This window comes from Stegostoma tigrinum, chromosome 6 (genome assembly GCF_030684315.1).
Source record: "Stegostoma tigrinum isolate sSteTig4 chromosome 6, sSteTig4.hap1, whole genome shotgun sequence".
Taxonomy (NCBI): domain Eukaryota; kingdom Metazoa; phylum Chordata; class Chondrichthyes; order Orectolobiformes; family Stegostomatidae; genus Stegostoma; species Stegostoma tigrinum.
Genome location: NC_081359.1, coordinates 14,827,671 through 14,853,153, shown reverse-complemented (window position 1 = coordinate 14,853,153; position 25,483 = coordinate 14,827,671). Strand labels below are relative to the sequence as shown.

The 25,483-nt window shown below is 44.4% G+C and overlaps 1 protein-coding gene across 2 annotated transcripts in view; it reads left to right on the top strand.

Annotated features, from left to right (window-relative positions):
* rasa3 (RAS p21 protein activator 3) overlaps positions 1-25,483 on the top strand; it is a 179,622-nt gene that overhangs the window by 105,797 nt on the left and 48,342 nt on the right. For both annotated transcript variants that reach the window (XM_048532325.2, XM_048532326.2), the window contains exon 4: positions 24,100-24,194. In XM_048532325.2, coding sequence (XP_048388282.1) covers positions 24,100-24,194 — 95 coding nt within the window. The remainder of the gene's footprint in view (positions 1-24,099; positions 24,195-25,483) is intronic.

The window sequence follows — 25,483 nt, the reverse complement described above, 5'->3', positions numbered from 1 at the left end:
TATGAGTGATGTCCGAGACTTGAATGAGCTGCATTCCAAGTCTCGGACATCACTCATATCCTAAGACCTACCGAATGACCAGATTTTATTGCTGTTTCCTGAAGGAGCCCATACTCTTGCTCTTGAGTGTTTTTTATTTGCAGGTGATTGTACATTTCATGCAGTAGTTGGTATTTTTCTTTCATGCATGTGACCACTGTCTTTTTTCCTTTGCACGTGGTCCAGCGATGTCACTAGTTTAAAATTTTCATCCTTGTATTCAAAACAACTGGCTTCCTTTCTTTATAAACCTCCTCCAATCCTTCAACTCTTCCTAGATTTCTGTGCTTCTCCAATTTTGGACTGTTGCCCATCACTGATATCAAGCATTCCATCCCTGGTGGCTGTTCCTTCAGCTGCCTGGTTTGTAAGCTTTGAAATTCCCTCCCTCAAGTTCTCCACTTTTCTCTCTTTCTTCCTCATTCTTCATAAAGCCCACCTTTCCCTCCACCCTGCTGGGAATGGAGGTTTTGAGTTATAAGGAGAGGCTGGGTCAGCTGGGACTTCTTTTACTGGCGCGTAGGATGTTGAAGGGTGACCTTCTGAAAGTTTATAAAATCATAAGGGCTACAAATAAAGTGAACAGCAAGTGTCTTTTCCTAGGGGTGGAGTTTTCAAGACTGGAGGTGTATTTTCAAGGTCGGGGAGAAAGATTTAATGAAAACATAAGGGGTAACTTGTTTGTACAGACAGTCGTTCATGTGTGTAATGAACTTCCAGAGTAAGTGGTGGAAATGGGTACAGTTACAATGTTTAAAAGACATTTAGAGAAGTACATGAACAAGAAATGGGATATGGGGCAAGTGCAGGCAGTGGGACAAGGTTAATTTGGGATGATGTTTGGCATGGACAGGTTGGACTGAAGAGTCTGTTTCCATGCTTTATGACTCCATCAGACGAAAAAAAATCCCGTCAGTTTCCATACTCAGGGTTCAGCTCACTGTCAGGAAAATCAGACACACTTCAGATTTGATCCAATTCTCCTTCTACAGTTCTTTCTTGAGCAGCTGCTTCTACTGAGGATTCAAGACCTAATGATACAAAAGCAACTGCATGCCGGAGAAGCAGGCTTGTTCTCCCCAACTTAAGGTGAGAGGAATTCGAGCCATTCAGCAGCATGAAGGGTGTCAGTGAAATAATTAAGGAGAATCTGTTCCCATGAAAGGATGTTTGGCAACTGGCATCGACACAGAGTTAAATTAATTTAGCAACAGACAGGAAAGGGAGATGAGGAAATATTTTGTTTCACACAAAGTTGTGATCTGGATAACACTGCTTGAAAAGATGGTGAAAGCAGATTCAATAATAACTTTCAAAAGGGACTTAAATAAATGCTTAAAAGGGAGACATTTGCAAGGCTGTGAGGAAACAGTGGGAGAGTGGAATCAATGGATAGCTCTTTCAAAGGGCTAGGACTGGCACAATGGATCAAATGGCCTCCTTCTATGCTGAAAGATTGTTAATTTGATAACAGCAATGAATAGCATTGTGAAGTTGGCTCCTTAAGTACAGGCTCTGAAGAAAGTAGGATCTTGAACTTTTATGCAAGTAAGGCTTTATCTTTTAGCCAAAATGAAAATGCAGATTGGTGAGCAGCTGTTTCAGCTGGGTGTGGGAGTTGAAAGCAGTGCATGGGGGATATCAGATGTCAGGTCCTCGTCATGACCTGGCACAGCAGGTTTGAACAGTTGTGGAAATATCAGAGTTTTAAGATTGGTTTCACTTGGTTGCAGTATCTCATATGTATTTATTTATGTTGGCATTCTCATGCTTTTCTTTGCTTCCAATTTGCAAAACATCTTTGAAGTTTGCGTGACACGTAGACACGGTGGTTAAAAAGGCATACAGCACGCTTGCTTTCATTGCTCAGTCCTTCGTGTAAAGGAGCTGGGTAGCCATGTTGAGGTTGTACAGAACATTGGTGAGGTCTCTTCTGGAGTACTGTGCCCAGTTCTGGTCGCCCAGTCATCGGAAGGATATTATTATGCTAGAGGGATTTCAGCAGAGATTTACCAGGATTTTGTGAGGTATGGAAAGTTCGAGCTATAAAGAGAGGCTGGATAGGTTGAGATTTGTTTCACTGGAGCATAGGAGGTTGAGAGGTGACCTTATAAAATCATGAAGGGTATAGCTATGTTAATGGTAGGTGTTTTTCGCTAGAGTGGGAGATTCCAAGACTATGGGGCATAGTTTTAAGGAGGCTAGACATTTAAAAAGGTCATGAGGTGCGCAACTTTTTTACACAGAGGGTGGATTGTATATGGGATGAATTTCCGGAGGAAATGGTGGATGCAGGTACAATTAAAAGAAACTTGGATAAGTGCTCAAATAGGAAAGATTTGGAGTCTTAGGGGCCAGGAGCACGCAGGTGGGACTAGTTTAGTTTGGGATTATGTTTGGCATGGACTGGTTGGACTGAACTGTCTGTTGTCTGTGCTGTGTGACTCTATAGAAAGCATTTCAGAGTACACTAGGCTAAGGTAGATCTAAAGTAGATTTTCATGGGTGGTAGGATTGGGAAACAGCAGAATAGATATGCTGCCGGTGTTCCCTGCATCTCACATTTCCTTTGAGGTGACGGAAGTGATTTAATGTGGGAAAAAATGGTGCAGGAACTCAACTTTTATCTGGAAGTTTGCTCCAGTCAACTTCTGGGATTTTAACAGTGGTCACATATGATTCTTACACTGGGTTTATCTTACCCTGAATATTTCTGGCTAATTGTTATTCCACTCAGAAACTAGCAATGCTTCGGGATTACCCTGAAGTCTCCAGGGATACAATACTAACTTTTTGGACATGGCTGCAAGCAAATTCCGATATAAAGCGGCCAGCAGTGTTGTCAAATTTGTGTTTTGCTTTCATGTTCGTTAAATACTGTTACCTATTATTTACAAAAATATTGGAGTTGGTTAGAGTGTTTGAAGATGCTTGACTAAGTGTGGCAGTCAGAGAGGGGAGGCCGTGTGACAAAACCTCCAGGAATATTTTCAAACCGAGTTGGCAAGCTTACTTCAGCGTGTAACTTCTTAAAGGAAACTGCTTGAACTCCGTTCTCTTCATTCAAAGCCGCGTATTTATTGCTGCAGTGTGTGTTGTTGGCAGGAAGGAAGGCTTAAATACAGGGAGGCAGAGGGAGGTGGGAGATCTCCTGTATACACCCCAATATCCAGTGAGCTCTGTACACAGGCTCAAGTACTGTCACAGGAGAAATGTCGACACAGGCTGGCATTCAGCAACAGAAAAGTGACAGGGTGTGAGACTAGGAATTGCTGTGACAGCCAGTAAAGCAGCTATCATTGAAGTCTGTAGGGATGAAAATCATTTTCGCTGCATTATTATTTCTACTGGTAATGAAATGAGCAAGCTGTATCGCTGATAAGGATCAGTGCAGCTGGTATCCTAAATTCGGACAATGTATTTTGAGGTAGTTCCAGGGTTATTGTTACAAGAGAAAAAAGACAAGAGTGAAACAGCAAGAGGGAGCCTGCGGTTATGTTGTTTACAGATTTGAGGATATCTTATTTGTAGCCAAATTACTATTTTGAGACTTTTCTTATTGGGAAGTGTCTGGGAGAACTCGGGAGTATCTCTGGAGGTAATTCCTGGGTTTGACATGGGAGTGCCCATCAGCGTTCCTCCGTATGCTGCTTCTTCGAGGCCCTGTTTTGAGCTCCCTCCAGCAGAACCTGCAGTGATCTAAACTTGGCACTGGCCCCGAGGTTGCAGGCAGTGCCGGTGTTCGATCTGGTGGTTGTGAGTCAGAGGTGAAGTGACAGAATTTTCTCAAAAAATGCTGCCGTTTTACTCTCCCTCCTCTTCCTCCTGATGCCACACGACGCCAGGTTATAGTCCAACGGGTTTATTTGAAATCACAAGTTTTCAGAGCGCAGCCCCTTCGGCAGGTGACATTACACCAGCGCATCCACATCACTCCTTCTGGTGTGGCAGTGAATGGGAGTTGAGAACGTCCATAAGGTAAGAACACACAATGTACCTCAATGTTCTCAGTGATTTTAGCTATTGTAGGCCTTGTTGTAGCTTATACCACAAAGCAGAGAATCTTCTGTCCAGGATGGCTCAGGATATTCACATGACTTGCCCTCTGTAAGCTCTGGTCTCATCCACTTCTGTTGCATGATACCTTGCTTTGCAGGAGTGAAGGCTGACTGCCAGTGATTGTGTGGCATTGTTCACAGGGTAATGTCCCTGCCATTAGTTGAGTAGCTGGAGGTGTACAGAAGGAACGAGAGGAGGTGAGGCTGGTAGCGTTCATAAGCCTGTGAGCCAAGGTGGGATATCTGGATAACAAGGTGTAGAGCTGGATGATCACAGCAGGCCAAGCGGCATCAGAGGAGCAGGAAGGCTGACATTTCAGACCTAGACCCTTCTTCAGAAATGGGGGAGGGGAAGGGGGATCTGAAATAAATAGGGAGAGAGGGGGAGTTGGATCAAAGATGGATAGAGGAGAAGATAGGTGGAGAGGGGACAGACAGGTCAAAGAGGCGGGAATGGGGCCAGTAAAGGTGAGTGGGCCAGTAAAGGTGACTGTAGCTGAGGAGGTAGGGAGGAGATAGGTCAGTCCAGGGAGGACAGACAGGTCAAGGGGGCGGGATGAAGTTAGTAGGTAGGAGATGGAGGTGGGGCTTGAGGTGGGAGGAGGGGATAGGTGAGAAGAAGGACAGGTTAGGGAGGCAGGGACGAGCTGGGCTGGCTTTGGGATGCGGTAGTGGGAGGGGAGATTTTGAAGCTTGTGAAATCCACATTGATACCATTGGGCTGCAGGGTTCCCAAGCAGAATATGAGTTGCTGTTCCTGCAACCTTCGGGTGGCATCATTGTGGCACTGCAGGAGGCCCAGGATGGACATGTCATCTAAGGAATGGGAGGGGGAGTTGAAATGGTTTGCAACTGGGAGCTGCAGTTGTTTAGTGCGAACCGAGCCTAGGTGTTCTGCAAAGCGGTCCCAAGCTCGGCTCGGTTTCCCCAGTTAGAGATAGTTACAACGGGTACAGCAGTTGCAGTATACCACATTGGCAGATGTGCAGGTGAACATCTGCTTGATGTGGAAGGTCTTCTTGGTGCCTGGGATGGGGCTGAGGGGGGAGGTGTAGCACTTCCTGCAGTTGCAGGGAAAAGTGCTGGGTGTGGTGGGGCTGGAGAGGAGTGTGGAGCGGTCAAGGGAGTCACGGAGAGAGTGGTCCCTCCTGAAAGCAGATAAAGGTGGCGATGGAAAAATGTCTTTGGTGGTGGGGTCGGATTACAGATGGCGGAAATGTCGGAGGATGATGCGTTGGATCAAGAGGTTGATGGAGTGGTACGTGAGGACGAGGGGGGATTCTGTTTTTGTTGTTATTGCGGGGAGGGGGTGTCAAGGATGAGTTGCAGGAAATGCAAGAGATACGGTCGAGGGCGTTCTCAACCACTGAGCAGGGGAAGTTGTGGTCCTTGAAAAATGAGGACATCTGAAATGTACGGGAGTGGAATGCCTCATCTGGGAGCAGATGCGGCAGAGGCGAAGGAATTGGGAATAGGGGATGGCATTTTTGCAGGAAGGTGGGTGGGGAGGAGGTGTATTCTAGGTAGCTGTGGGAGTTGGTGGGCTTGAAATGGATATTGTTTTCCAGGTGGTTGCCAGAGATAGAGACAGAGAGGTCCAGGAAAGAGAGAGAGGTATTAGAGATGGTCCAGGTGAACTTAAGGTTGGGGTGGAAGGAGTTGGTAAAGTGGATGAACTGTTTGAGCTCCTCATGGGAGCACAATGCGGCGCCGATACAGTCATTAATGTAACGGAGGAAGGGGTGGAGTTTAGGGCCAGTGTGGGTACAGAAGAGGGATTGCTCCACGTAACCTACAAAGAGGCAGACATAGCTTGGGTACCCATGGCCACCCACTTTATCTGTAGGAAGTGGGAGGAATTGAAAGAGAAGTTATTGAGGGTGAGGACGAGTTCGGCTGGGCGGATGAGGGTGTCAGTGGAGGGTGATTGGTCGGGCCTGTGGGACAGGAAGAAGCGGAGGGCGTTTAGGCCATCTGCATGGGGAATGCAGGTGTATAGGGACTGGACGTCCATGGTAAAGATGAGGTGTTGGGGACCGGGGAATTGGAAGTTCTGGAGGAGGTGGAGAGTGTGGGTGGTGCCATGGACGTATGTAGGGAGTTCCTGGATCAAGGGGGAGAAAATGGAATCGGGATAGGTAGAGATAAGTTCAGTGGGACAGGAGCAGGCAGAGACATTGGGTCGACCACAGCAGGCAGGTTGGTGGATTTGGGGAAGGAGATAGAAGTGGGCGGTGCGGGGTTGTGGAACGATGAGGTTAGAGGCTGTGGATGGGAGGTCACCTGAGGTGATGAGGTTGTGGATGGTTTGGGAGATGATGGTTGGTGGTCGGGGCTGGGGTCATGATCAAGGGGCGGTAGCAGGTGGTGTTGGAGAGTTGGTGCCTGGCCTCAGCGATGTAGTGGTCAGTGCGCCATAGTGCAACTGCGCCTCCCTTGTCCGCGGGTTTTATGGTGAGTTTGGGCTGCACGTTCTGCGGGGGAGAGGTTGGAGTGGGTGAGAGGGTTGGAGAGGTTGAGGCAATTGATGTCTCGACACCAGTTAGAGATGAAGAGGTCGAGGGAGGCTAGCAGCATCTGGATGTTGGCCTGAGTCCTGACTGTTAGGATTGTTGTTGCTGAGAGATTAATGAGGGCTTAGTACTGTGAGACAGGCTGGTGGTTTAGTGTTTAGGTGAGTGACGATGCATTGACTAACCTTGGCCGCCCAGTTGACGTGGTTTTGTGGCATTGCTGCCAGGTCCTTGTGTGACAGGGTGGGGCTTGGCTTGTGTGGCCACCTGCTCACTGTATTTCTGAGAGACATCCATAAGGATGTCCTAGCAACCCCACTTCCGCCATTGGAAACATGACATAGCTCCTCCTGCCACCTCAACCACCAAAGTCGACAGCCTTTACCCCTCTATGTGACATGGTGTTCACTTTGTAAGAATCTCCATCGCAATCAATCTTTTTGGTCAGGCTTCCCTTTAAGACATTGCCTGTCTTTTAGAAGAGTGAGCACCCTTGTCCCATGTGATCGGCAACCAATGTAGCAGGGCGCTCACCAGCCAGATTAAGAAGCAGAGAGAAGTGTTAAAGATGTGCCAGTTAGAGCCATCATCATTCAGATCGGACATGTACACTACTATTATGTATCTCCCCCTCAAATCTGAACAGACGTGGGTTTTGAAATAGCTCCACAGAGGCCAGTATCCCAACACCAAGTCTCACTTTATTTACACCTGAACAGCCCTTGTATTAGCACTGCCTCATTCAGAGGGGTCAAGGCCACCTTGCGAGTTGACCCCTCTGATAGCAATTCCATGATTCTGCAAGCTCTTCCCATTGCCATTTACCTTACGGGCAAAAGTAGAACAGCATTCGGATGGCTGGAAAATGAAGGAATTATCAAAAGAATGCTAACCACAGATTGTATTGAGTTTCAAGCCCAGCAGGCTGGTTCGCCTTTGTCGTGATTTTAGACAAATCGTAAACTGCTTTTTTGCAGCTGGATAAGTACCCAATCTCACTCATAGAGGATTTATATGTAAAGCTGGCAGGAGGGCTGTCCTTCCCGAAGCTGGACATGCGCCACGCTCACTTGCAATTGTGTTTAGATAAGGATTCCCAGAAGTATCCTACAATTAACACCCATAAGGGCTGGTATCAATATACAACACTGCCGTTTGGGGTATCGTCAGCCTGTGCCATTATTCAGGAGATGATGGAGAACATTTTTCAAGGTCAACCCCAGGTCACCATTTACCTAGATGATGTACCAATAACAGGGAAAAGTAATAAGGAATACTTGGAGAACTTGGACATGGTCTTAAGGCATTTTTCCAAGGTGGATGAATACCTAAGAAGGGAAAAATATGTGATCCAGTTCCCCCAAGAGACCTACTTGGGCTACAGACTTGACAAAACCAGGTCACGGCCTGTTGGAAGATAAAGTGAGGCAATCAAAGGTGCCCTAGCACCCATGTCTGTACCAGACCTTAGCTCTTTCCTTGAATTATTACGGTAAATTGTTACCGTAAGTTCATCCATAACCTGTCGTCCATCTTGGCGCCTTTGCATTGACTCCTAAAAAAGATTCAGCCTTGGAAATGGTCACATAGACAACCCTTAGCTCTCAGGGAAGTAAAGAAACAGCTACCATCCTCTAAGGTGTGACACACTATAATCCCATGCTCATCACCTCTGAAATATCAATGATATCAAGAAACGGTTGGAGGTACTAGATGCGGTAAAAGCTACGGGCCCTGACAACACGCCAGCAATAGTACTTAAGACTTGTACTGCAGAACTTGACACTCCCCTAGCCAAATTGCTCCAGTACAATGATAACACTGGCATCTGCCCGACAATGTGGAAAATTGCCCAAGTATGGCCTGTACACAAAGAGTAGGACAAATCCAATGTGGCCAATTACTGCCCTATCAGTCTACTCTTGATCAACGGTAAAGTGATGGAAGGTGTCAGTAATAGTGCTATCAAGCAGCGCCTGCTCAGCAATAACCTGCTCAGTGATGCCCAGTTTGGGTTCTGCCAGGGCCACTCAGCTCCTGACCCCATTACAGCTTTGGTTCACACGTACACAGAAGAGCTGAAATCCAGAGGTGAGGTGAGAGTGACAGCCCTTGATAGCAAGGCTGCATTCAACTGAATATGGCATCACGGAGGCCCAGCAATACTGGAATCAGTTGGTATCGGGGGCAAACCCTGCACTGGCTGGAGAATACATGTCACGTCAGAAGATGGTCGTGGTCGTTGGAGGTCAGTCGTCTCAGCTCCAGGACGACTCTGCAGGAGTTGTTCAGTATAGTGTCCTTGGCCCAACCATCTTCAGCTGCTTCATCAATGGATAATTCCGCCATCTTAAGGCCAGAGGTGGGGGTGTTTGCCGATGATTGCACAATGTTCAGCACCATTCACAACTCCTCAGACCCTGAAGCAGTCCATGTTCAAACACAAAAATATCTGGACAATATCCAGGCTTGGGCTGATAAGTAACAGCTAACATTTGCGCCACATAAATGCCAGGCTATGACCATCACTAATGAGAGACAATCTAACCACCCACCCTGACATTCAGTGGTGTTCCCATCGCTGATTCACTATCAACAGCCTGGGTGTTATCTTTGACCAGAATCACAACTGGACTCACCACCTAAACACAGTGGCTACGAGAGCGGGTCAGAGGCGAGGAATACTGCGGTGAGTAACTCACCTCATGACCCTCCAAAACCTGTCAACCATCCACAAGGCATAAGTCAGGAGTGTGATGGAACACTCCCCTCTCGCCTGGATGAGTGCAGCCCCAACAAAGCTCAAGAAACTTGACACCATCCAGAGCAAAACAACCCGCTTGATTGGCACTGCATCCACAAGCATCCACACCCTCCACCATTGATGCGCTGTAGCAGCAGTGTGTACTATCTACAGGATGCATGACAGAAATTCACAAAGATCCTCAGATGTATCTTCCAAACCCACAATGACTTCCATCTAGAATGACAAGGGCAGCAGACATATGGGAACACCACCTCCTCCAAGTTGCCCTTCAAGGCACTCACTATCCTGACTTGGGTCAGAAGGTAAGTGGCTTCACTGTTCCTTCACTTTGCCTTCACTGTTGCTGGATCAAAATCCTGGAATTCCCTCCCTAACAGCATTGTAAGTCAACCTACAGCAGGTGGACTGCAGCAGTTCAAGAAGGCAGCTCACCACCACCTTCTCAAGGGCAACTTGGGATGAGTAATAAATGCTGGCCCAGGCAGTGATGTTCACATCCCATGCATGATTAAATAAAATAAAAACTCCACAGTTTGTTGAAAAAAATTCAAACCTTGCATTTTCTGAAAATTGGGCCAAGTGAATTTCTATGCCTTTGCCTTGGTTCCATGTTGGACATTATTTTTGAAGCGCCTAAAACAATGAACACAAAGACTCCCCATCTCCATGTGCATTTCCTGCCTATGCCACATCAGGTTTTCAAGCAAAAGATCTGATGAACGGCTTTGAATGTGAGGGCAATATTTTTGCCTCATGAGAGAGATTTGGTACTGTGTTCATTCTCCCTCAAGTAGAGGGAGGGTGTGCATTGTAGTTGGGAGCTCATGATAGAGTAAACAGGCATGGAGGGAATATTTTGGGCATTCAATATATTGTAGCGCCTTTGTGAGTCAATGGTCAATCCAGAGACTGAACTAAGACCCTCATTCATGGAATCCTGGTCAGGACCCACACAGTCTGATCCTCCTGCCATTGGTCTCAATTACCTTCAACCCTTCACCTGAGACCAGCAGCCTGCCATCACTCACCTGTCCTTGGGTCTGTCGGCTGTCCTCAGCCTCGAGGGTGGGTCAATTACCATATGGTGGAATCTCACAGTACAGTGATTCCTCTGTGATAGTGTAACATTCCTTCACTACTGTCTTTCCAACAATGCAGGCCGCTACCAATGTTGTACCTCCGTAAGTCCAATCCTCCCTCAGCCCTGATGATGTGACAGTGCAGCACTGAATGCAGCACTCCTTCAGTACTATCCCTTCAACAGCCTCGTTTTCATTTTAGCCTTTCGGTTTATTCAGCTTCATTGCTTTCCAGCTCCCTAACTGTGTGCGATAATGGCGGGGAAGGCTGTGAATTTTTTCAAAATGGCAAAAGAAGCATTTATAAGGTTTAGGAAGCTAAAATTGGACAGGGCCCGGCAGGAATATACGGCAAGCAGGAAAGTACACAAACATGAATTAGAAGAGCAAAAAGGGGCCATGAAATGACCTTGACATATCGGGCTAAAGAGAATCCAAAGGCATTTTATAGATATGTTAAAAACGGGAGGATAACTAGAGTGAAGGAGGATCCCTCAAAGATAAAGAAGGGAACACATGCACATTCTCTGCACAGGCAGAGAATATGGGTGAGATCCTAAGCATGTACTTTGCATTGTTATTCACCCAGGAAAAGGATTTGGAGGATGGCGAGCTTTGTGTGGCATAAGCTAATATACTAGGGCATTTTGAGATCACGAAAGAAATGGTATTGTATCGCTTGAAGAGCATTAAGTTGGCTAAGTCCCCAGGGCCTACTGATATCTACCCCAGGTTATTGAGAGAGGCAAGAAAGGACATTGCTGGAGCCTTGACCAAGATTTTTGTATCCTCGCTAGCTACTGGAGAGGTCCTGGAGGACTGGCGAGTCGCTAATGTTGTTCCTCTGTCCAAGAAGGGAAATAGGGATAATCCAGAAAACTATAGACCAGTGAGTCTCACATTCGTGGGTTAGGAAGCTATTGGAGAGAATTCCTAGGTATAGGATTTATGCACAGTTGGTAAAGGATGGCCTAATTAGGAACAAAGAGCATGGCTTCGTGCAGGGCAGGTCATGTCTTACTAACTTGATTGAATTTTTCAAGGAGGTGACAAAGGTAATTGATGAGGGTAGACTAGTGGATGACGCTTACCTGGATTTTAGTAAAGCTTTTGACAAGGCCCCTCATGGTAGTCTCATACAGATGATTAAAATGCATGGGATCCATGATGACTTGGCCGTGTGGATTCAGAGTTGGCTTACTCATAGAGGACAGAGGGTAATGGTAGAAGGGTTCTGAGGAAGGGTCACTGGACCTGAAACACTAACTCTGTTTTCTCCTTCACAGATGCTGCCAGACCTGCTGAGCTTTTCCAGCAACTTTAGTTTTGTTCCTGATTTACAGCCCCCGCAGTTATTTTGGTTTTGATTTCCTGGTAGAAGGGTGTTTTTCAGGCTGGAGGCCCATGACTAGTAGCGGTATGCAGGGATCTGTACTTGGACCACTGCTGTTTATGAAATATATAAATGACTTAGATGAAAATGTAGATGGGTGGGTTAGTAAGTTTGCAGATGATACAAAGATCGGTGGAGTTGCGTATAGTGTAGAAGGTTGTCAAAGGACACAGTGAGATATAGACCAGTTTGAAGATGTGTGCGAAGAAATGACCGATGGAGTTTGTCCGGGTAAGTGTGAGGTGCTGCATTTTGGGAGATCAAATGTCAAGGAAAAGTACACAGTTAATTGCAGGACCCTGAACAGCATTGATATACTGAAGGATCTGAGGGCTCAAGCCCATAGTTCCCTGAAAGTGGCCACAAGTACATAGGGCAGTAAAGAAGGCGCATGGTACGCCTGCCTTTATTGATCGGGGAATTGAGTATAATGGTCAGGATGTCATGTTGCAGTTTTATAAAACTTTACTTAGGCCACCTTTATGTTATTGCACTCAATTCTGGGTCCCGCAGTACAGGAAGGATGTGGAGGCTTTAGAGAGGGTGCAGAAGAGGTTTACCAGGAAATGGCTTGGATTAGAGGCTATGACTTTTATGGAGAGGTGAGAAAAACTCAGGTTGTTTTCTCTGGAACAGTGCAGTTGGAGGTAAAGATTTGATAGAAGTCTATAAAATTATGAGATGCACAGATAGGGTTGACAGTCAGAATTTTTTTTAGATTTGAAATGTCCAATACTAGAGGGCATCCATTTAAGTTGAAAGGGGGAAAGTTCAAAGGAGATGTGAGGGGCAAGTTTTTTTTTACACAGAGCATGGTAGGAGTCTGGAACTCACTGCCAGGGATGGTGGTGGAGGCAGATACAATAAGGGGCTTTTAAGGGACTTTTAGATATGCCCGTGAATATGCAACAAATGGAGGGATATGAACTAATGAAGGCAGAACATAGAACATAGAACAGTACAGCACAGTACAGGCCCTTCGGTCCACAATGTTGTGCCGACCTATTATCCAACTCTAAGATCAAACTAAACTGCATACCCTTCATTTTATTATTATCCATATGCCTATCCAGGAGTCACTTAAATGTCCCTAATGTATCATGGGAATCTAATGTTCTCCCCATCTCCATGTACCCCCTCTCTCCGTGCTCCCCCTGAACACTTGTTTCCGCTCTCCATGTGCTTCCCCGACTTCATGTTCCCCTGTCCCCACATTCCCGCACCCTGAATTCCCCATCTCCCTGTATTCCTCCTGACTCAAGATCCCCATCTCCATTTCGCCTTCTCCCTGTGTTTCCCCTGATCCCCCTCTTCATGTGCTCCCCCAACCACATGTTCCCCTATCCCCATGTTCCCCTGTCCCCATGCTCCCCCTCTCACTGTATTCCTCCTGTCCCTGCATTCCCCCGATTCTGTGAAGGGATTAGTTTAATTTGGCGTCACCTTCAGCACAATATCTGGGCTGAAGGGCCCATTCCTGTGCAGTAGCCCTGTGTTCTGTTTTCCGTGTTCTATAATGTACTTGCTAAAGCTTTTTCCCGCAGCCCTATCTCCTTCCTCAGTGACTGTCTGACATGTGTTTCTTGCTGCACGTCTGCCTGTATCAAAAGTCTGAAAAATAACCTATTTTTCAACACCTTTCACTTCTGAAGAAGGGTCATTAACTATATGTCTCTCCATACATACATCATGACTTGCTGAGTTTCTCCAGCATTCTCTGCGTTTGTTTCAGATTTTCACAGCGTTTTGCTTGTATAATGAGAGTTGAAGAGGTTCAGGGAACAAGTTCGAGGGGCAGCTGGCACAACATGAATGTGTCAGAAAAAATCAGGCATGTGTACAGGTCAGTATGGAGGAGCACAGAGATCTGGGGGGATGTTTGATCATTAGATGACTGCAGCAGTGAATTTTGGCTGGAGAGGTGTAAAATCGGGACTCATGTGTGCTTGCTGTGAGCTTTGATCTGCCGCCTGCCCTGGGCTGTGTTGTCATGTGTTTTTCTGACTTGAACAGTTCCAGCATTATTCATTCTGCTCACTATTTCCACACCACAAATGTGTTTCCAGAATGTGTCATCACACAGCATGTTTAGATAAACAGATTGCATAATTACCATCGTGACTGAAACCTTATTCACAAGGAGATGGATTGAATGCTATCCAGTGCATTCATAATGTCAGAGCTTCAAGATACGATGCCTTGAAATACGTTTACGTTTCCTGCAGTTGCGTTTGTAAGTTCAGAACAAACATTGAGCATTTTAAAACTGGTTTGAAAGAATTCCCCTTGTTGACCTCACCCGGTTCCATGTTGGTTTTGATGCATTTTGAGGAAAACCAATATTTACACTGCCTGAGAGGAGAGCCCTGGAAAGTGGACTTTAATTGATAGAGATGTTGCTGTCAGGAATACAGCCCTTGATGATATTTGATCGTTAACCAAGCTTTTTAAAAAAATTTGAACCATGGGGCAGCACAGCGGCTCAGTGGTTAACACTGCTGTCTCACAGCCCAGGGATCTGGGTTCAATTCCAGCCTCTGGTGACTGTCTGTGTGAAATCTGTAAGTTCTCCCTTTGCCTGCATGGTTGCTCTGATCTCCTCCCACAGTCCAAAGATGTGCAGGTTACGGTGGATTGGCCAAGTTAAATTGCCCACAGCATCCAGGGATTTGCAGGCTAGGTGAATTAGCCATGGGAAATGCAGGGTCACAGGGATGGGTAGGTCTGGGTGGGATGCTGTTTGGAGGGTTGATGCCAACTGAATGGGTTGAATGGCCTGCTTTCACACTGTAGGGATTCTAGGCCAACTCTGATTGGTCAGGACATTGCTGTGAGGAAGTGAACCCTAATAGGCTGTCACCCATTTTGTTGACTTGTAACTTACAAAGTGTATATATGTGTTCTTTCTGCCAGTAATGAACAAGGCAGTGAATGAATATCTGTAGCTTCCAGCACATACAATGGCATGACACTGTGAGCCTGACTGACCATCAGAAATTGGTTATCAGTACAATTCTTCACACACTCGGGATTATTCAGCAACTTTTATCCACTTGCAATATCTCATAAAGTGATGCATACTATGGTGAGTTTTGCAAGTCTGCATAGGTTAGGCACATTGCCAGTTGTGAACAGTCTAAGGGAAAAGCTGTTTTGATGTGATCTGTAGGTCTTTGGGATGTATACATCACACAAGGACTGAAATTCATATCCCGCATTAATCATTGTGTAAAAGGCAATAGGTCTTCTTGGCTTGACATTAGCATCTCCCAGTAGCGGTAAACAATAACAGCATGAGTGTGTGGCTTATAGACTGGTGGATAGGCTTTAGGGAGTCATGAGATGAGTTACTTAGCAACGAATTTACAGCCTTTCGGCTGATTTGGTAGCCATAATATTTATATAATTGGTCCAGTTTCTTTTCTGATGAATAATAAGCACCAGAATGTTGACAATGGAGTATTTAGTGATGGTGATGCCATTGCATTTCTAGTGTTGATGGTTGGTATCTTTCTGGTTTGAGATGGCACTTGTGAATGTTACTTTCCAATTGTCAACTAAAGTCTGAAGGGTGTTCAGGCCTTGCTGCATTTGGACATAGACCGCTTCACTATCTGAAGAGTCATGAATGATACTGAACATTGTGCAATTATCAATGAACATCCTAACCTCTCATTTTATAACGGAGGGAAGGTTAGTGATGAAGAAACTAAAAATGTTTGGGCCTGAGATACTCCTGCAATGATACCATGTGGCTGAAATGATTGACCTCCCAAAATTATAATCATCTTCTTTTGTATTTGCTTTGATTGTAACCACCCGGAGAAACTTCCTCCAATTCACATGGATTCCATCTTTGCTTGGTGTCCATGATGCCACATTCGGTCAAACGTTGCCATTCTGTTACAGCAGGCACTCTTGCCCCACCTCTGAAGTTTAGTTCAAGCCTGCAATGAGCTGAATGGCCACAGCGAAACAGAAACTGAGCATCAGGGAGCAGGTTGTTGTTCAGCAAATGCCGATTGCTAGCACATTCCATACAATTGTCCCTCTAATTTCTTTTCTTTCTCATGGATTTCAAGGGTCTATGCTCAGCAGAAATTCTGGAATTGGAAGTCAGTGCTGCAGTCTACGCAGCTCAGATGCAGTGTTGGGAGTTAACCCCTCCATCACTCTGCAAAAGATTGACAGTAGACTGCTAGGTTGGTAATTGACCAGGTTGAATTTATCCTGCATTTCATGGAAAGGCAGTCCCTGGGCAATTTAACACATTTATACAATACAGTACAGCACAGGAACAGACCCTTTGGCCCATCGAGCCTGCGCTGATTCTCATCCTTATTTAGACTCACTACTTATTACCCACGCACAGTTTCTGTCCCTCTGTTCACCTCCTGTTCATGTGTCTATTAAGATGCACCTTAAACGTTGCTACCGTGCTTGCTTCCACCGCCTCAACTGGCAGTACGTTCCAGGCACCCACCACCCTCTGTGTGAAAAATTTCCCCACACCTCTTCCCTAAACTTTTCCCTTTTTCTCACCTTGAACCTGTGCCCTCTTATAATTGACTTTTCCACCCAGGGAAGAAGCCTCTGATTATCCACTCCATCTATGACTCTCATAATTTTGTAGACCTCTATAAGGTCACCCGTAGCCTCCATCTTTCTAGTGAAAATGACCCGATTTTATCCACCCTGTCCCGTATCTAGAACCCTCCAACATCCCAGTAAACCTTCTCTGCACCCTCTCCAAAGCATCTACATCAATATGGAGGAGAACTGATTTGTTTTCTGAGGGGTGCAGTAAGTGGTAATCAACAAGAACTTGTCTTATATGGTGATGTGCTGGGCTCCCTCATCATGGTGGATGGGTACCTCTGTGGAGCCTCCTTTGTTATTGAATTGTTTAATTGTCTACCATTATTCATGACTGGAGGTGGCAGAACTGCAGAGCTTAGAACTGATCTGTTGGCTGTTGGACTATTTAACTCTGTTGATTGCATACGCTTACAGTGTTTAGCACAGGAGAAGTTTCCAATTATGGCTTCACCAGGTTGGCACCTCATTTTTAGGCGTGCCTGGTGCAGCACCTAGCATGTTCTCTGTACTTTTCCTTAAACCGGGATTGATCCGCTGGCTTAATGATAATTGTAGAGTGGAGGATATGCTGATCCATGAAGTTACAAATTCTGGACAAGTACAATTCTGCTGCTGATGGTCTTCCACAGTGCCTCGTGGATGGCTGTCCTTGAGTTGCTAGATCCGTTTAAAATCTATTCCATTCATTATGATGGTAATGCCACAAAGCATCATGAAAGGTACCCTCATTCTGCAGATGGGATTTTGTCTCCATAAGGACTGCGCAGTGGCCACCCTTACTGATACTGTCATGAACAGATATATCTGCTACAGCTAGATTGGTGAGGAACAGGGTCAAATAGGTTCTTCACTGTTGTTGGTTCCCTCACTGGCTGCTGTATACCCAGTCTAACATTTAAATCTTTCAGGAGTCAGCCAACTGGGTAAGAAGTGTACCACCAAACCATTGCTAATGATGGACACCACAGTCAGTGGACATTTTGTACCCTTGCCAGCTTCAATGCCTCCTCCATTGTTCAATATGGAGGAGAACTGATTTATCACCTGAGGGATGCAGTAAGTAGTAATCAACAAGACGTCTCCTGGTCCATGTTTGATGTGAAGCCATGAGACATCATGAGGTCTGGAATCATGTTGAGGATTTCCAGGGCAGCTCCCTCCTTCCTGACTATCCTTGTGCCATCACACCTGGTGAGTCTGTACTGCTGATGGGGCACGCCATGCCCAGGGATGGTGATGGTGGTATGTGGGAATTTACTGTTTGGTATGATTCCTTAGGATGTGCCAGGCTGTTTAATGACTAGCCTGTGGGATAGCTTTCCCAATATTGACATAAAGCCACACATTTTAGGAAGGAGGAATTTACAGGGTCAACAGGGCTGTGTGCATCATTGATAGTTTGTGTGCCTTGGTCAATGCCGGATAGCCCATCCAGTTTCATTCCCTTTTACAGAATTTGTTGTGGTTTGATACAACTGAGTAAACGGCTGAGGCCATTTCAGACGACAAGATAAGAGGCCTCCACATTGCTGCGGGTCTAGAGTCATTGCCCGTTCATCATTGCCCTTAGCCTAGTTTTTGGTTCCAGATAGGAATTGAATTCTAATTTCATCATCTGCTATGGTGTGATTCGATTCCAGGGCTCCAAATTAATAGTGCATTGCATTACTCATGACACGGAAACCTGGCAGACCACAGTAAATGAAGTACTATTTGAAGCGTAGCTGCTGTAATGTTTAATACAGCAACCAATTTGTGCACAGCATGCTCCCACAAGCAACAATATGAGAATGACTAAATAATCTGTTTTAGTGATATTGTTTGGTAGATAAATATTGATCAGGATATCGGGATGGAATACTCCGTTCATCTTTAAAATAATACCTAGAATTTTGTTTCATGTCCACCTGAGGGCAAATTAACCTTTGTTCTGACATGCCACTTGAATCTCCTCAGATATTTACTTCATTGTATTTATTTTAGAAAGTTTAATGACAATTCCAGCTTCAACACTTCAGCACACTTTAATGCAATCAGAATTTTAAACAGATGACAATACCAACATTTTTTATTTGTTTCAAAAATATACTTTATTTATAAAAAATCTTTGTTGTATATACATTGTCACAAATGCATTTCGGTTCTGTACAGTAACACATCAAGTAAACAAGCACACATTTGAGTTTGACTCTATCCTAACAAATCATAGCTACCCTCTTTTGGGCCGACAAAATAGTGAACAAGCTAATAAAAAAGTCATTGAGAAATTAAAAAAAACAGCTAGCTCATCTACACATTACCGACAGGGTGAGGGTAGTGGAAGAGACTTGTTATGTCTTGGGAGAGAGTAGGCTCAGAGAAATTGCTAAATTCGTTAATCAGAAAGTGTTTGTTCAAGATTTGAACAAAGCTTGATTGAAAGGGTATGTAATGGTTATACTGACATTTATTTTTTCACATAAGGTGACTCACTATTAGGTTATTCACTGCTTTAAGACTCAGAAAGAGGAATTGTAACTTAGACAAGCTTGTAAACTCTAAACTGCAGTATTGCCGCTTAACCCTTTGAGAAAAGTATAAATTGTTATTCAAAGGGGAACATGGGGTGAGATTCAGGGAAAGAAACTTTTTAGTTGCAAGAACTAAGCTCTTAATTTTCCTAAAAGAACCCAGCACACATCATTCCTTTGGAAACCAGGCCTTGCACTTTTGAGTGCCTTCCATAAGATGCCCCAGAGAGCTTTGGAAGTGTAGTTGCAGCTGCAGTGTAAAAAATGTAGTAGCCGAATGGTGCACAGCAAGCTTCCACACACACTGTACTCATCAACACATGGAGAAGGGGAGAGAATTTAAATTGTCATTGCTTTTCTCTGGCAAATGGGACTAGATTAATTTAGGATATCTTGAAGGCATTGACAAGTTAGACCAAAGGAACTGTTTCTGTGCTGTCCAGCTCTGTGACTCTATGATTTCTGTTAAGCCCAAAACAGTGACGCATTGTTTGATTTACTCTTTTCTGTTTTTACTCCTGTTCCTTATTGAGATAGGCCATAGGTAGTTCCAATTTTTGAAGTAAAGCCTCAGCCATAAAATCTTTAAGGTAATTTTTTAAAAAAATAATCAGTTTAAGTGCAAAGCATTCAAAATATGAGGGAATTGTTTCACTGTTCTATCCACACACAAAACCACCACTCAGGAAATGAAGGAAGACAGGACAGGAGAGGAGATATGTTTATAAGTTTTAGCAAACCCAGGGGTTCCAAAAATCATTTCACATGAGTGACAACGAGCAGGTAGCGTCTGTTTGAAATGTGAGCTGGTCCCAGTAATCTTCCTCCTAGCAGAAAAAAGTAGAGGTTTCTTGCCAGCCAGCAAGTTGGAGGTGGAGCCAGACATGATGGGTAAAGCAAAGAACTGGGGATGCTGGAAATCTGAAACAAAACAGAAATTGCAGCAGAAACTCAGCAGGGCTTATGGAGAGAAAACAGAATCAATGTTTCAAGTCCAGCAACCCTTCTTCAGAACTGGACTCAACTCTCTTTTCTCTCCAACGATGCTGCCAGACCTGCTGAATTTCTCCAGTAATTTCTGTTTGTGTTTCAGAGTTGGAAGGTCCCAGGCAGGCTGCCGTTGCAGTCTGGAGACCTATTATTCCTCTGGAAGTCAGACATTAACAGACCGGGAATCCTAAATACGTGAACAACTCCACAATCTCTGACTTCAGTCATGTGACAAAGGTAGGCATTTACAGTGCTGATGGCCCATCTCAGGGCACTAATTGGAAAGTCATTAAACTAACAGTTAGCTTTATCTTCTCCATCAGAGTTTCCATTGTGAGTTAAAGAGGCAACTGTCAAAGCATTAGTGCCCATTCCAACGTAATGGATTTTTCCTTTTATCCAGAGCTGGCTGGAGACGGACAACTTATTTCTAAGAATTTTGTGCTAGCTTTAACTGGAATGTTCAGATAATGTAGGGACTTAAAAAGTTGCTGGGACATATTTGTTTTGACCCTGGTCATTTTAAAATTGTCCGTTTTTAAAAGAAAGTAAATATAATCACAAAAGTATAGAAGAGAGTTCTTGTTTCTGATTTCTCTTCATGCCCACTGGGAATGACAGGATTGCTAAAAATGAGCAGGTAATTTAGTTCAATGCCATTGATTAAGACATAAATGTTAACCCAGAACTTGAATACAGAATAAAATCACTGGAGTGAGTGAACAGCTCTTATAAGATTAGCAGCTGAAGATTACGTGGGGTTGCTATTGTGGAGATATTTGATGGAAGATGATGCCAAAATATCAAAGAATGATACACATGCAGGATTGTATGAGGAAGGAGAATGCTGTATTTATCTAATGAGCCTATGTCAGAGAGCCTTCGTGAATGTTAGTTATCAAATGGAATTATTGCACATTGCAGTTTCTGTGGAAAGTAAAAGGAAGGAAATAATCACAAAATAAAAATGTTACTTATGTTATGGTTTGACTGAGACTTTAAATTATGGGTTAACTATTACAACTATAAAAATATTCAGTTTTGGGTGTTATTCATATTGCTTTTTATAGTGTGGCTAATTTGTGAAGTCCAATTGCGGAGTCCTGTTGCTTTCCAAAGTGATCAAGAATTACAAGATCAAACCACTAGCTGAAATAAAGCAGATGAAGGATTCTGTTCAGTCATTGCAAGATTCTTTCAGATGTATGATCAGTTAGATTTATGTAGTGCTTTAATGTAGTAAATGTCTGAAGACACTTCACAGAGCAGTAATGAAAAAAAAATGAACACCAAGCCCCATTAAGAGATAATAGGGTAGGTAACCAAAGGTTTTAACAAAGGATAGGTTCCAAGGTCTCAAGGTAGAGAGAGAGACTGGCAAAGAGGTGGGGAATTGGGCAAGGAATTTCTAGTGTCTAGGGCCCAGGCAGCTGAAGGTAGAGCTGCCATAAGTGAAATGATTACAATCAAGGATAGACACAGGCTCCATGTTAAACTTGAAGTCTGTACTATCTGATCAGTCTGTGACGTGGAAACAGAATGAAAATCGAGAATGAAAAAAAACGGAGATTCCAAGGGTGTAATTCCATTGCTGTAGTTAATTACCAAGTGAGGCACTGGATAAACATTCTGTTAGTCAGGAGTAATTCATTGCAGGATATGGCAAGATGAATGTTTATGTGTTCCTTTGTTTGAGTAGAGTTTTTCACAAATGGGCTCTGAAAGTGTTTCTGTTGAAATGAGCTCCATAGCTACTACTTGCAGTTGTGTGATTTGTTTGCACCTTAGCTAAAATGTTGTAACGCCCTTAATTGCCCAGGTCAACCTGTGTGCCAAACAGTGAAAGCAGCTACAAGACACGAGGCCAAGAGGTTCCACACCCAATGGATTAAGTCTAAACTCTGCAGTCCGGCTGTGAATGGTGAAGCATGATCACGCTACTTCAGCAGGAGGAGGCTTCACAAATACCCTCATCCTCAGTGATGTGGGGGGCCTTGAGGGAGTAGGGTGTGGTGTTGGCACATCAGGCAGAAGACAAAGCTATAGCATTTGTAGTCATCTTCAGGCAGAAGTGCTGAGTGGGTGATCCATCTTGACCTCCTCCTGATGGTCCTGACATCACTGATATCAAATCTTCAACAAATGAAATTCACTTCACATGCTTTCAAGAAACAGCTGAAGGCAATGTAAACTACAAGGGTTATGGGCCTTGTCAATATTCCAACAATCTTACTGAAGACTTGTGCTCCACAATGAGCAATGCCCCTAACCGAGCTGATCCAGCCCAGCTACAATGCTGGCATATACCTAATAATGTGAGAAATTGTCCATGCGTGCTCTGCACAAACAAAAGCAGGACAAATCTATTCCAGCTAATCGCCAGGAGTAAGCTGCTTCCTGACAAGGGTCACTCAGCTCCTGACCTCATTATAGCTTTGGTGCAAACATCGTCATAAGAGCTGAACCCAGAGGCGAGATGAGAGTGACTGCAATTGATATCAAGGCAACATTTCATAGTAAAACTGGAGTCAATGTTAATCAGAGGGAAAACTCTCTGTTGGTTGGAATCATAACTGGGAAGGTGGTTGTGGTTTGAAGCCAATAATTTCAGCCCAGAACATCATTCAGCTTTCCTCAGAGGTTAGTCCTAGGCCTGACCATCTTCAGCTACTTTCTTAATGGATTTCCTTCCATCATGAAGTTAGGATGGTGGATGTTTGCTGATGTTTTCACAATATTCACCGTTTGTAACTCCTCAGATACTGAAGCAGATGTGTTTGTAGTAGTTCTGTGTTCATATCACTCTGGGTAAAGATGTTCTTTTTCTGAACCCCCTACTGTATTTATTAGTGTTGACATAAACATCTAATGTTGATGATCTTGTGTTGAAACCCCCCTTTAGAAAGCATCTTCTCTATATTCACCCTAATGAACCCTTCCATAATTGTACGGACGAGGTCACCTCCTCAGTCATCTCTCCTCAAGAGAAAAAAAGCTCCAACTTGATCAATCTTTCCAGATAGCTATCACTTCTTGACTTCGGTGTTATCTTTTTAGAATCTTTATTGAATTTTCTTCAGTGGATGTGTATCCTTTTTGTAAATGGAGATCAAAACTTTACAGTTTTCCCAAGTGTATTCTAATCAAGGTTTACAGAGGCCAAAGCTGTGAGCAGTGCTCCTGATGTCATCTGACCAGAGCTTACAGAGATCAGAAACCTGAAAACATACTTAAGTGGGATCTAACCAATGAGAATGTAGGCTGGGAAATTATACGTCAGATGCTAGAAACCTGAAATAAAAGCAGAAAATTCTGGACGCACTCAGCAGTCAGCCTGCATTATCTGGCTTCTGGTAGGAGGTTATCGACCTGAACTATGAAACCTACTTCTATATTCACTGGTATAACAAGGTGTAGAGCAGGATGAACACAGCAGGCCAAGCCGCATCAGAGGAGAAGGAAGGCTGACGTTTCGGGCCTAGACTGTTCTTCAGAAATGGGGGAGGGGAAAGGGATTCTGAAGTAAATAGGGAGGGGGGTGCAGATGAAAGATGGGTAAAGGAGAAGATAGGTGGAGAGGAGACAGACAGATCAAAGAGGCAGGGATGGAGTCAGTAAAGGTGAGCGTAGGTGGGGAGTTAGGGTGGGGATAGGTCAGTCCAGGGAGGACGGACAGGTAAAGGAGGCAGGATGAGGCTGGTAGGTAGGAGGTGGGGGTGGGGGTTGAGGTGGGAGGAGTGGATAGGTGGGCGGAAGGATGGACAGGTTAGGGAGGTGGGGATGAGCTGACTGGTTTTGGGATGCGGTGGGGGAGGGGAGATTTTGAAGCTTGTGAAGTTCACATTGATACCATTAGTCTGCAGGGTTCCCAAGCGAAATCTGAAGTATCCAAAACGTCAACTTTCCTGCTCTTCTGATGCTGCTTGGCCTGCTGTGCTCATCCAGCTCTACACCTTGTTATCTCGGATTCTCCAGCATCGGCAGTTCCCACTACCTCTATATTCACTGGTGTTGTCCAACTTGTGTAAATTCCCAGCTTGCTGTCACATTTTGTGTAGTTATTAGACAGAATAACAGGATTCAGATTGTGCACTCATAGAGCATTTTTGAGGAGGGTTATCATTAACCATCCTCCCTCTATATTTTTACAGGTAAAGTTGCCATCAAAAAAGAGGAACTTCAGAAGTATCATAATCGAGATACCTGGTTCCCACTTCAACCCGTGGATGCTGACTCTGAAGTTCAGGTGAGTTCAGTTGGATAATAAATGTCGGATCCATAACAAGATCCACGTTTTTATAGCACCTTCCATAACTTCAGGCAATCTCATATTGCTTTACAGCTAACGAAGCACTTTTTTAGATGCAGTTTATGTTGGAAACACAGCCCCCAGTTTGCACACAGCTTGCAATGTGCTCGTGACAAGATCACCTGCTTTTAGCAATGTTGGATTGAAGGATAAATATTAGCCTCAGACACCAGGGGGAATTTCCCTGCCCTCGTCTTCTGAGACTCAGTTAAGGCCATATGAAATATGAACCTAGGAACAGGGGTCAGCCATTTGGCCCCTCCATCTGTCCTTAAATTTAAGAAAACCTTGGTTAATCTGATTGCACCCTCCAAACCCACTCACCTCCCTGCGTTATTAACCTTCCACCCAGAATCTATCTACATGCATCTTCAAAATATTCAACGACTCTATTTCCAACACCTTTTCAGAAAGAGTGGTCCAAAGTCTGTCAATCTCCTGTGAAATTAAGTGTTGCTACATCTCTGTTTTCAATGGCTGACCTCTTAATTTTAAGCAGTGGCCTTTAATTCAGAAGAAGAAACATTGTCTCCATTTCTGCTCTATTAAACACCTGTAGGATCTTGCATGTTTCAATCAAGTCTCCTCTTCCACTTCTAAACTCCAACAGGTATAAGCTTAGCATGTACAACCTTTCCTCATAAGATTACCCGCACATTTCAGATATTAATTTAGTCATCTTCTTCTGAACTACTTCCAATGCATTTAGATCCTACCCTCGATAAGGTGACCAATGCTACACACACTACTCCAGATGTGGCCTCACCGGTGCCAATTATAAATGAAGCATTTGCTCAAGTTTACAGACTGAGATTTGAGCCTACAATTTTCTAAATCAGAGGCATAAGAGCTCTCCACTACCAGCTGACACTACACAACAAATCCAAAACATTGCAATTCCCGATTCGAGTGACAAACAACTGCCTACAATTCCATCCTGCTGTTACATCAATAAGAAAGGAGTCACATTGCAGAGAGAGAGAGTCTTTAAGTGTGGTGGCAGCAGGTTTAATTGAAACATTCAAAAGGAGTTGGACTGTTATCTGCAAAGAAACAATGTGCAGGGTTATGGAGCAAAAGGCTGGAGATTGGCTCTCAGTGAATTGTTGAATCAGAGAGACATGATGGAATGACTGGCCTCCTTCTGTGCTGTAACAATGAGTAAATGTTGGTTTTGTTGGTGAAATTTTGAAGAGATTATGGCCTAGAAATTTGGACTGTCTATC